The sequence below is a fragment of the Lissotriton helveticus genome, chromosome 11 (assembly GCF_964261635.1).
Source record: "Lissotriton helveticus chromosome 11, aLisHel1.1, whole genome shotgun sequence".
Taxonomy (NCBI): Eukaryota; Metazoa; Chordata; class Amphibia; order Caudata; family Salamandridae; genus Lissotriton; species Lissotriton helveticus.
Window position 1 is genome coordinate 311272443 of NC_136072.1, and position 12777 is coordinate 311285219.

A 12777-nucleotide genomic window follows, 5' to 3' on the forward strand; every position below is an offset into this window, starting at 1 on the left:
TGAGTTCATTATTACTAAAGCTCCCCCTTTATCAGCCTTTACACATTTGATTGCTGCATTATTGGCTATCCTCCTCAATGTGTCCTGGTCCTTCTGCGTGATGTTCTTAGTACATTTTTTGTTATAATTGAGTTTGGATAAATCTTGTTTGACCAAATGTTCAAACAGATCTAAAGTTTTGTGACTGATCGGAGCTTGGTATGTACTCTTGGTTCTTAACCCCGTAGTTGGTCCGGTTCTATTGGTCCTTGGTCAGGTAAAATGTTTTCGAAAAAAATGCCTTAAGCGTAACTTCCTCATCAATTTGAAAAGGCTTACTTCAAGTTCTAGATGATCCGTTCGAGTAGTTGGAACACAAGACGTCCCTTTGTGTAAGAGTTTGAGCTCATGTGTAGTCAGTGCATGGTCTGAAATATTTATAACTAGTTGTCCTTCGGTTTTGTTTTCTTCTTGTCCTTCTTGTTGCTTCTCGTGTTCGGATGGTCTTTCCTTTTCCCCTCCTGGGTCACCTTTTTCTTGATGGCCTTGTTCTAAAAAATAACCTGTTGTTGTAATGGGTGTCGTCAATTGTTGTTTATTTGGTGCTATTACTGGACCCTTATGAGTAGTTTGTGGTCTACCGGTTTGTGGTCTGATCTGCAGCACTTTGTGGTCAGAAGCGCTGCAGATCGCAAGATTGGGTAAACGTTCAGGAAGGAGACGCCAATAATTAATGTGCTACGGAGTAAGAAGTAAGTTGAACTCTAACGAGTACAAAGTTTTGAAGTAACGTATCGGGACCCATTCCACAGCTTGCCTAATCTGAGATTATCATCGCTTTTAAACAGGGCAGGATAGCACGCCGAACTCCGTGAGTAAACGAAATTGACAATATTTTATTGCGGAAGTTTAAACACGGTCACTTTTTCACAAGTCTATATATCACCAATAAAGAACGTAATAGACATCTTATTACATCACAAATGCTCACAATCACTATATTCACGGGTGCAATGACTCAGGAAGAGATTGTTTACAAACGCGAGTTTATTACAAGTTGCGAAAGGCATGCCAATACACTATGATTGTACACTGCTGGTTCATTGAAAGATATGTGATAGGGATAGAGATGTATTTGTTGATGTCTTATGAAAATTATGTGTGCTATAATATTTTTGTAGTGATGGTCCCTGAAGAAGGGCGAGTAGCCCGAAATGCATAGGAGCTACAAAGGCGAGATGATATAAAAAATGAATCTAAAAGCTTGATGGATGAATTGAAATGAAGATCATTTCAAAGAATTGATATTGAAAATAATATGCTGTTGTGAAGTATTTGGGACTCCTATTAGTAGGAACATAGGAGTGCCCATGGGGATGCAACCAAGTTAGTTTGGAAACACGATGTAGTATTTACAACCCCAGTAAGTGCATCCATGACAGTAGGGCCTGGGACAAATCCCTACAGCTGGGAGTGGGGGTGTTGGGGGGGGCAGTGACAATGTCAGGTTGGATTGGAAGCCCCCCCTCCCTCCCCCCACGCACACAAATGAGCAGTGCCCCATATGGCAATGCAGTAATAGTCTCAGTGAGGTCTTGAAAAGTTTGGTAATGCAGGTGGGGAGGAATATACTGTCTTGCTTTACACTCCCAAATAAAAGAAATTTAGCACTCCCAAACAGAGGCATGCAGAAAAGCAAGAAAACACATGTAAAGAGGCTCTACCCGCCCAAATAAGGCACATCAAGAGACAGTTTTCAGAATAAAGCGTGAGGTTTTATTAGTGCAACACTCTCTAACAGAAAGGCATTTCTAGATGTAAAATGAAAACAACATGCAAATATATGTATCAAGTTCAAATGCATGAGATAAAACACAAGCAGAGCGTTATGGTAAAATACACGCATGTAATGAACACTTACAAGTCAAATAATGGAGCAAAACATCAGATTATAATAAAGGAATACTCCTAAGTCAAATGCAAGAGAGCAAATATAATACTCAAAGTCCGATGTAAGTAATCAAATACAAGAAAGAAACACTATCAAATGAAAGACTCAAATATAAAGAGTATGTATACACAGAATGAAAGTATATAACATGTATACACAGAATACATCAGATAATGACAATTAACAAGACCAATGAATAAAAATACTTCACAGGCTGGTCACTCAGCACACAGTTAAAAACACATGTAGCAATAACTATGGGCCGGATGTAGGTCGGTCGGTAACGGCTGAAAATCGGTATTTTCGGCCGTTACCGACCGGTATTGCAGGAATGGTATGTAGGGCCACATATTTTACAGATTCGGTAAATTTACCGATCGGTAAATTTACCGAATCTGTAAAATACCGATTCGCTATTTTTACCTATTCGTTTAATTTGATATGTAGGTGGGACTCTTCTGAGTCCCACAACCCTTACCGAATCTGTATTTTACCATCAAATATATTTGATGGTAAAATACCGATTCCAGTGTGCATGCACACCTGTGCCATATGACAGGCAGACCTGCCCTTAGGGCAGGTATGCCTGCCACATGGCACCCGAGCCTCTTTTGGGGGTGCCAGAGGGTGTCAAAGTGACACCCCCTGCACCCTTGTGGAATTCGGTATTTACCGATTCGGTAAATACCGAATCGGTAATGCCCTTTCATTCCTATGGGCTGCAAAGCCCATAGGAATGAATGGGCATTACCGGTCGGTAAATACAGATTTTTACCGATTCGGTAAAAGGAACATCTGGATGTTCCTACATGTCCCCCCTTCTTATTTACCGATTTTTAATTACTGATTCGGTAACATTCGGTAATTAAAAATCGGTAAATAAGTCCTACCTACATCTGGCCCAAAATCCCTACATATATCTCAATACCAATGATCATAGAAAATACGTCACCGGCTGCAATATCTTCATCTTAGCCCGCACAATACTGGGGGATTCCAAATCACAGTCCTGGGGTCAAGAGACTCCTCAAGCCGGGAAATGCAGCACTGAGCAGACACGTCCATCTCTCAGGAGAAATCCGACTTTCGAGCTAAGAAACCCCAGTTTTATAATATTTTCAATAAATGAGAAGACATCCTCTACAGCACGGAAACTTACTGGTGCTGGCCTAACTTCCGCAAGCATTCCAAGGCAAAGGATTTCTCACCTATTCTCCTCAACATGTTCCAGACCCTTATCTTAGTGAAGCTTGTGAAAGTAGAAAACATCTCCAAAAGTACAAAAACACCCTCAAAAGAGGAAAGAAATCTTAAACATGAATAAATTAAATAACCGTGAGTAACCTGGGGGGCCTGCTTGTGTGTGCAGAGCTCAAGCTAGACAGAGTCAGAATTCGAGATGGAGTTTAGGACATGTTAAAGCCCATAGGTAAAACTCAATTTCACAATGTACAACATAATGCATATATTTGCGCACCACTGCCTACAGCACTATACTCTGAGACGGAAATGTACATTCCACACATTTCTCACTCATGCTTTCAAACAATCATCCCACTCGTTCTGTTCCTGGCAAGGCTAAGGCTGACCTACTCTGTGAACTATTCCCACTCTGAAGCTGCAAGGAGACACGAAATTAAATCACAAGGCAAAATGCAAGTGCAGAAAAAATGTTCAGTCAATTAAAACAGTGAATTAAAATAATAGAAGTCAAAGGTCATCATGTGGTCCCAGTAGACAGGAGGGCATATAGCAATACATATACATTGAGAATGTTGTAGGTTTTCCCTTCCAGTGTCCCAACCACCTCCACATATCGGCCGTGAGCATCCTGAATGACATGGGCCACTGCGAAGGGAAAGTACTTGTGAAGAAGTATCGCTGCACCCCTTGACCTCTACCAAAACCTAAATATAAGGCATGATTGTATCCAAACCTGCGCATGAGGTGAGCACGACCCTGGTTGGTGACACTTAAAAAATCCAAGAGCAGCTGTGCTTTAAGTAAGGTCCAGGCGACCATTGACCTTCCATGACAGGCTGATTTCAGCCATTAGGTATGTGTATGTAGTTGAGAAAGGACAGGTTGGTCTGCCACTCAGAGCGCGACCGAGTGCAAGGCAGGCAAGGAAGCATTCAAAACTAAAAGATGAAAAAAGAAAACCCCAGAGCTGCTCCTCCCTCCATCAGCAGCAACTCCTCCCCACTCCACACTTCCACCCCAGAACAAGTAAAACACAAAACTGGGTATTTCAGATGGACCTCTTCCTGTTCAGGACCTACTAGACCCCTGCAGGTTCCAGCACTCTTTACCGCATAGTGGGACCCCTAACAGCAAGAGGCGTTTGCATCATCTGCTCCGGATACTGAAGGTCCCTGGGCAGCAGCCCTCCGCAGTGCAGCTGGGTCTCCAGAGGCTGGGAAGCCGTCCCCAGTAGATTGCACAGGCTCTGATTCACCTCTCATTACAAGAGGCTCCAGCAGTACTGGTAGGCTCAGGACCACCGACAGTGTAGGGCGCCATCTTGAGGTCGTGGGCTCGTCCAGCGCCATTTCACCAGCCTCGGCTCAGTGTAGACACCCTCCCCCTCCACCCCCTCTGCATCTTTGGAGCATCGTTAATACGTGTCCACCATCTTGGCTGCTGCCCCCTGTGTTATTATAGGATGCCAGTCTCCCACATCTTAAGCCTACTCCTCTTTAGGTATAGGATAATCACCTTTTGAAGAATGGTCATGTGCAGATTCCGTAATGCTTTTAGTAGTGAAATGACTCATTATTTTTCTACAAGACCATTAATTGTAGGTGTTTCCAGTGAGTCTTTGTAGTTGATTACGAAGGGGCATTGTTTGATGGAAATAAACCATGGGTAATATGTCAGAACTGATAACAAATGTTTGAGTGTTGATTATGAGGATGGCTTTATAGTCAGAGTTGTCATCTTCAAGAGCTTTTCATTAGGAGTTAACTTCGCTGATAGCTACAGCTCTTTTCTCCAGGTTTTCCTATGCACACAAACATATTCATACTTTTTGGGGATGGCTACATTGTGTATCTTGTTTAGAAATTCCAATTCATAGTGATTTCAGTCGAATCTAGTTTTCAGATGGATTTTCCATGTTCATCTGTTGTAAAAGAAAATCTTATAATGCCAGTGTGTGTGTAAATTCTAAACTAACCTTTACTGTCCACGTTGCCTTGTTTACAGGGTTGAGAAGGAAGTGGGTGGTATGGAAATTGCCCATGAAGGTATGATCTGGAGTCTAGCATGGCACCCTTTAGGACATATCCTCTGCTCTGGATCTAATGATCACACCAGGTACAGTCACAGTGAAGAGCAGGTGACTGGGGTGGAGGGGGGGTGTGTGTGTAGTAAACAATGTGATTGACAAAGGAAAGGGTGGGTTTACAGAGTGGTGCAATATGAACTTGCTAAGGTAGGTGAACCAAAACATGTTTTATGAAGTTTCTTCTTCAGCTGTCTCTTGTCATGTACTACAACACTTATATGTAATCAGGACACAAACAAGGCCTCTACTTAATTTTATTTTCTGCAGTAACTACAGTAGCCACCAGAAATAAACCATTCAACTTATAACATAACATATCTCAAGCTAGTTTGTTCCTCATTAACACCTCCCAAACTCCACTAATAAATAGAAGCATAGGGAATCGTGAGCAATTTGCTTCAACTTATCGGACCACAATAATCCTCTCTGCTGGTCTTGTCATAGAATTGCATGTTCGCCGTCACTTTTAGCCTCATGACAATGTGGAGCATCATATTAATGCATGTTTGTGATTCGTCTGGAGATGAAACGTCTAAGCTGAGCTGTCTGCTCCTTGTGTATATTCTGCATTATTCTTTTAAAAAAACATGGCGTGGCTTGCTGAGCCAAGATGGTAGACGCACTCTAAGAGTGCTCCGGGACCCCTCTACCATCCGCCCGTAATCCTAGTCCAAGCAGGCCATCGGGACCCGTCTTTGCATCCCTACCTGGCACGGTGTCCTGGTGGTGTGTCCGGGGGCGTGGATCCCTGCACCGAGCCCCCTGAGGCGGCGGACCTGCCCGCCGAGTGCCGATGATAAGCTGGAGGCTCCCGGTTTGTGAATACAGCGCTGGCTGCTCCTAGCCATCCTCCCTGGGAAGCGGTGCCCGGCCTCAGAGCTGAGGAGCTCTCTGACGCTGACTCTCGGGTCCGAGTGATCGGTGGCCCGATTTGCTGGACTTTGCATAGTGCCCCCTCCCTGACTCCCGTGTGTGGCTGCCGGCGCCTGGCCCTCCGGTGGCGTGACAGCTTCAGTACATGCAGTGTTGGGCAGTCAGGGAGAGGAGGAGACGGACGCTGCCTCCCTCCCCCCATGCATACTGGCGTGATCTGTGGAAGCCACGGGGGTGTGGATCCTTACGCCGAGACCCCCTGAGGTGGCGGACCGGCCCGCCGAATGCCATAGACAAAATGGCGGCTCCCGGTTTGTGAGCACAACTCAGGCCGACCCTCGCCATCCTCCTTAGGAAGCGGCGCCTGGCCCCAGGGCCGACTGGTTCCCCGACGCCGTCCCCGGGGCCTGCTGTTGTTGGTGGCCGGATTTATTGGGGGTGCTTTTTGTTGCATCCTGTGTGTGGCTGCTGGGAGGAAGAGGAGACGGATGTTGTTCCCCCCCCCTCCCCCCCTGCACAACGGTGTGGTTCTGGAGGCTTGGAGCCGCGCTGCTGTGGGCGGCACGACGGGTAGCGCCCGGGGCTGGCGAGCCCGCCCGCGCCTCAGCCCTCTGGTGGAGGGCCCGGGAAAGCGGCCGCCGTGTCGGGCGGCGACGGGCCTCGGGCGCCCTGAGGAGCTGCGGGAGTCCGTGGACCTGGAGAGAGGCGCGCCCTGGAGTGGGTAAGTCCTGGCGGCGGTGGGGTCCAGGGACAATTGATTGGGGCCGCGCAGGCAGTCGGTCACTGTTGGGTGGGGCCGGCCCTGAGTGGTCCCCCTCGTGGCCTGGCTGGTCCTCACCCCCCCCCCCCACCACCACCCCGGAGGGTGAATAGCTGGAACCACCTCCCCTTCTGAGTTGGCAGGGCCCTGTTACAGCGCTTTGGCCATGTGGCGGCCATTGGGTTGAGGTTGGCCCGACGCTCCATATCGGCCGCAAAACCAAGCTGCGGAGAGGGTCGGCCCGGGGGTACTGCGTTGGAGTGAGATGGGGGGGGGGGGGGAGGGCCCTTCCTGCGCTACTGCTACATCATGACTCTCCCCTCCCTCCCGCATCACCACCTGAGGACCTACTGTTGGGGCTTTCGGCCGCAAGCACCGAGCGGCACCTGTTTGGCCATCCGGGAGGGCTAGTTGGCCCACATTTGGGGCGCTGGGCAGCGGCCTTGTGCGGTGACCCCCCTCCCTCTCGCCGCTGCACCTGGGAATCTAGACTCTGTCAACTGGGCGACCTATCGCCGGAATTGCAGGGCCCGCAGCCTCGTCCAGAGGGACCCTGCCGGCTGGCCTGGGGCTTGGCCTCTAGTCATCTTGCCACCTTCACCCTGAGCTACGAATATAGCCACGCGCAGTGGGACTGGTGGGGCCCCCGGTTGCCCCTTGGACTTCCGCCGCATTTCTGGGGGTACCTGCGCGCATCGATTCCCCTGTCCAGTGCCTGGTGCCTTTCTTGTCTCCCCTCATCTGCTGTGTTTCCCGGCCTGGTGGCCTGTCTGGGGCTCTACAGAGGGGGTATAGCCTGTGGCCAGTGATCGTGACCCTCCCGTCTGGCTCCTCTAAGCTGGCTGCGCCTTGGGGGCGGTCTGGGCTGTCGCGGGTCACCGCATCAGCTGCCTGCACTTCTCGACTCCCTGGGTCAACACCGTTATTTCTCCGGCCTTCCAGCGTGGGGTCCGTCCGGGGAGTCCCTGAGGAGCCATCCCTTCCGGGGGCCGGACATGGGTAGATCGGACTGATCAACGAAGGCCCCTGCCACCCAGACGAAAATGGACCGCTTCACCTCCTCAGAGGGGGGCTACTGGGGGAGTGGCTGGACAGGAGGCTCCTCAGTCTGCTGAACTGGCCGCCATCCTCCAGGCCATCCACACGTCCCAGACCTCGGTGGAGGGCAAAATTGTAGAGGTGAAAGTGGACATGACTCTCATCAGGCAGGACCTTCGCAACGCGAACGACCGGATTAAAGAAACTGAATCCAGGATCTCCTCGGTAGAAAATGACATGCGGCAACTTAGGGGGCAGGTGGCCCGTCTTCAGTCTCATACTCAGGAGTTGCACCGCCAGGCGGAAGACGCTGAAAAACGGTACAGACGCAACAACCTCCGCCTGGTGGACTTTCCGGAGGGAGTGGAACAGGGTCGTACAGTGAACTTCCTGGAGAAGTGGCTGAAGTCGTGGGTCCCCGGGCGATTCCTATCCCCTTGGTTTGCAATCGAGCGGGCTCACCGGTCCCTGTCCCCCAAGCCAGTGGCGGGTGCTCCTCTCCGCCCGATCATAATGCGGGTTCTTAACTTCAAGGATCGAGATATCATCTTGTCTAAAGCATCGAGATATCATCTTGTCTGAAGCCCGCAAACAACAACGGCTCCTCCACGAAAATTGCGCCATTATGATCTTCCCAGACTACACCCGTGAGGTCCAGGTCCAGCGTCGCTCTTTTGGCTCACCTGCCGGTGGTTTTTGCGAACAGGACCCTGTTCTTTGACAGCCCGGCAGAGGCTTGGACTTGGGCGACGGAGGAACGCCCTCTGCGGCCTGAAGGTGGTGCCGTGGGCGGGCTCGGCCGCTCTTCTCCCTCTGCTCTTCAGCCTCCTCGTAATCGATCCCGCAGGTGCCGTGACCGGAGGCGGGCCCGCTCGGATTCCCCACCGGGTCACTCCCTACAGCTACCCCAGGTCGGAGAGGGGGTGTTGACTGGGAGGCGCTCTGGGTCCTCCGGCCGATTGGACGACGGAGGGGCTGAGTCCCGGCCATCTGTGATTGACCTCCCAGACACGGACCTCTCCTGTAGCCCGATGCTTTTGAAGGACCCTGCTTGAGCCGGTCTTTGCCCACTGGGCTTTGCTCCATGGCCGGAGACGGTGCTCTGACCCAGATCTGTTTCTAACTTCCCGATGGTCTTGGTAAACCTGCATTCAATCATGAAGAAGGGTTCCTCCACGCTTCCCTATTCCCAGGTTGTTCGCCCAGAGTACTGGGGTGTTGTTTAATGTTGGGAACACTTTTCCCTGAACGTTGTTATGCCCTTTGTTGAATGCGTTGTTTTCTGTTTCAGCAATCACGAAATGCCGCTACTCACCAGTGGTAGGGGTGGGCGTGTCCCCGCAGTGCGTGATCGCATGCATCACCTTAGGCTCCCAGGCGTGACCATACACTCCAAACCACGCGCTCCGCCTAGACCAAGAGCAGTCTATCATGACGAATAACACCTTCCCTATGGGATCTCTCCACGTGTTGTCGTGGAATGTCAACGGGCTGCTGGACCGTCACAAACTTACAGCGGTTTTAAGGTACGCGCAGCGTCTCCACATAGACATCCTCATGCTTCAGGATAAGCACCTTCCGGGTAACTGCTGCCCCTTCTTGGCTCGGTACGGTTATGACAAGGTATGGCACTCTGGCTTTTCCAGGGGCTCGCGCGTGGTTGTAATCCTCCAAAGGCGTACATTGCCCTTTGTCCTCTCCCAAGTTGTGCACGATCCCCAGGGTTCATTTGTGGCAGTTTGTGGGTCGTTGGCCGGCACACCTCTCAATCTCATGTCAATATATGCCCCTCCCTCCTTGCTTGCGCCTACCTTGGCACACACAGCTTGCTTACTACACGACATGCCGGTAGGCAACATGGTCGTTGCGGGAGACTTCAATGCAGTATTAGCCCCTGCCCTCGACACATCGGGAACCCCTTCGGCAGCTCGGGCGGGGAATGCAAAACAACTGAGGAGTTGGGCTGAGTCTCTGGGGCTTTGTGATGCATGGCACACTTGGCACCTGCGCAGCACCCAATTCACGCACACATCGTGCAGCCCACCACACTCAAGCGCGCATAGATGCGATTTTTGTCCCTGCGCCTGATTGTTCACTGATTGTCGATGTCCGAATCCTCCCTAGAGGCATTTCCGACCACTCCCTGATACTCCTCAGTTCGGGGGCCCCCCCTTCTGCGGCCCGTCAAACATGGAGGATGAACGCCTGGTTTCTCCAAGATAAAGATTTCAAAAAGGAGATAGGGAAAGAGCTTACACATTACTTTGATTCCAATGAGGGTTTGGTGGCATCCACTGGGGATTACGGACATCCAAGCCATGTTATATGGGGAACCCATTCCGAACCGACTACCTGATGTGACGCTCTCTGTGTTGCTGGCATGGCGGGCCTTGCTCCAACACACGGAGTGGTTGGGGAAGCTAACCCAGTGTACTCCCCTTTGGCAGGGTGCTTGGCTTCGGGAGGTTAGTGGGTTGCGGGGATTTAGAACTTGGGACCTTATTGGTATCTCCCAGTTAGGGGACGTGTGGGCAAGGGGTCAGATGTTATCCTTCCAGGAGCTCCAAACTCGATACTCCCTACATCTATAAATATCTGCAGTTGAGGCATGCCCTCCTCAAACACATCACGGGCGACACAAGACTTCCCGAATACAGTCCCACTGAGGCTCAGACACTGCTGGGAGAACTGGGTAAGGGGGGGTCTCCCGTATCTACCGCACCCTAGTTAATAACACTCCCACATTCCTGGATAAGTTGAGGGACCAATGGGTCTAGTGGATGGGCCCCCTTGATGATGTAGACTGGCGCGACGCCCTTATGGCCCCCAGAATAGTTATTGTCTCTGCCAAACTCAAGCTGATTCAATTGTACTATCTGCACGCTGCGTACCTCACTCCCCTGCGACTGCTGCGAGCAGGTCTGCGCCCAGTGCATCGTGTGCAAGATGTAAGCATGCCCCGGCTGATTTCTTCCACATGGTTTGGTCATGTTCCAGTTTGGAGCAGTTTTGGGGATCCATTGAAGTGGAGCTAACGGAGGTATTGGGCTGGGAGGTTCCTCACGATCCATGCCACTCCTTGTTGGGGATCACTAACGGGCTGGACGGGTCCAGGAATGATAAGCGGTTTTGCAGCATAGCTATGATGGTGGCCAAGCGGGACATTGCGGCGGCTTGGATAAGCCCTGATCCTCCTACCCTGGAGAGGTGGCGCAGAGGGGTGGACTGGTGTGCGACCCAAGAAAAAGCCACGTATAAAGCTAAAGGGCGGGTTAAGATCTATCAGGGGCGGCCTTAGGCATGTGCAAGCTGTGCCCCCGCACAGGGCCGCCAAACCCCAGGGGCCGCCACACCAATATATATCCTTAATATAATAATCCTCGGAGGATGGATACATATTTGCATGGCAGCCCCTGGCAGGGATTTGGCGGCCTCCAGCTCTGTTCCACTGCCAAACACCCTGACCCCCCCCCCCCCTGTCTTCATTGGCCTCCGCGCCTGAGATCCAGGGGCTCCGCCCCGCCCGGACCCCCTCTTCCGGGGCCGCCTACCTATGCTCCCTGCCCAGGGCTGCCATGAGCTTCCCCTGGAGCTATTGTAAAGTGTGGGGGAAATGGCTGGGGGCTGTGGAGGGTCCGGATTAATTGGACTTGTGTTTCATCTGGGTTATTTTATGGGGATGGTGATTGGGGTGTATGGTGATGGTGTGAATGAACTTGTATCTGTGATTTCCGTGCATTGGCTGACTTGTTTCTATGTTTTTTAAATCAATAAAATTTGCTTATAAAAAAAAAAAACATTTTTGGCATCTCGGGAAGGGATTTTAGTTAGATTAATATTTCTTTATTGTGTGTACTATTATGTTGACAGCAAATTCTGGACCCGTAATAGACCCGGAGATAAAATGAGAGACCGTTACAACCTCAATCTGCTTCCAGGGATGTCGGAGGATGGTGTAGAGTATGGTGAGTTTTCTCTACCTTCTCTACAGTTGGAGACCTAGAGGTGGCTGTCGGGGATTTGGAGGTTAAAGTACCTGGAACTTTATTTTAGGCCTGTCTTATTGGTTGCAGGACACAGCTGTATTGTATCTGCCCTTTCATCAGTACTGGGAACTAGTAAACTACTTTCAGGGACTTTAGACTGTCTTTTAGCATATGATGGGTATCGCTAAAATTCGTAAAACCAGTTTCCACATTGCAGACCCGCTGCAAAACAATTTAAATGTAACTTCTTTATTTGTTTCTATTTTGATATCAGGAGTGGACTTGGAGGTTTGTTTCAGGGATGTCAGATTGTTAAAGATTCAAGTGGTTACCTGTTGTCTTTCCATTGAGTTCCTTTTAAAAGCTCCTTGCTTGTGATTTTTCAAGGAGCATTTTACCAGTATGTTGTATATAGTCTCCTTTCCTGGCTATTCTAAAAGTTGCTAAACAAGTTAAACCTCCGTATAGAACCCGTTGCAATGTTTTCTTAAAACCGCTTTAATAGTCATGACAGATTTTTGAGTTTTATAAATTTCTGTGTGTATATAAGTATAAGTATTCCTGTTTGGATTTACGTACTCGTCAAAGCGATCTTCCAATCTATCTTGATAGGTGTGAAACCCAGCATTTAAACACTAAATTCCAAGTGTACTTTGCTATACTTCTAGGGACAATTAGGAAGTAAACTGTGGGAAAATATTGGAAACTGACAGGGTGAGAGTTGACACATATACAACAATTAACAGACCACAATTCTTATTTGATTTTGTGATCTCTCTCACCAGATGACATGGAGCCCAACAACTTAGCATCGATTCCAGGAATGGGGATTCCAGAACAGCTGAAGATTGCCATGGAGCTGGAGCAATTGGGTAAGACGGAAAGTGCGTGCTGTTTGAAG

The 12777-nt window shown here is 49.8% G+C and overlaps 1 protein-coding gene across 1 annotated transcript in view; it reads left to right on the forward strand.

Moving 5' to 3' along the window:
* WDR33 (WD repeat domain 33) overlaps window positions 1-12777 on the forward strand; it is an 833238-nt gene that overhangs the window by 650999 nt on the left and 169462 nt on the right. The window contains exons 11-13 of the mRNA XM_078665596.1: window positions 5138-5248; window positions 11761-11855; window positions 12662-12748. Of these exons, the coding sequence (XP_078521722.1) occupies window positions 5138-5248; window positions 11761-11855; window positions 12662-12748 (293 nt within the window). The remainder of the gene's footprint in view (window positions 1-5137; window positions 5249-11760; window positions 11856-12661; window positions 12749-12777) is intronic.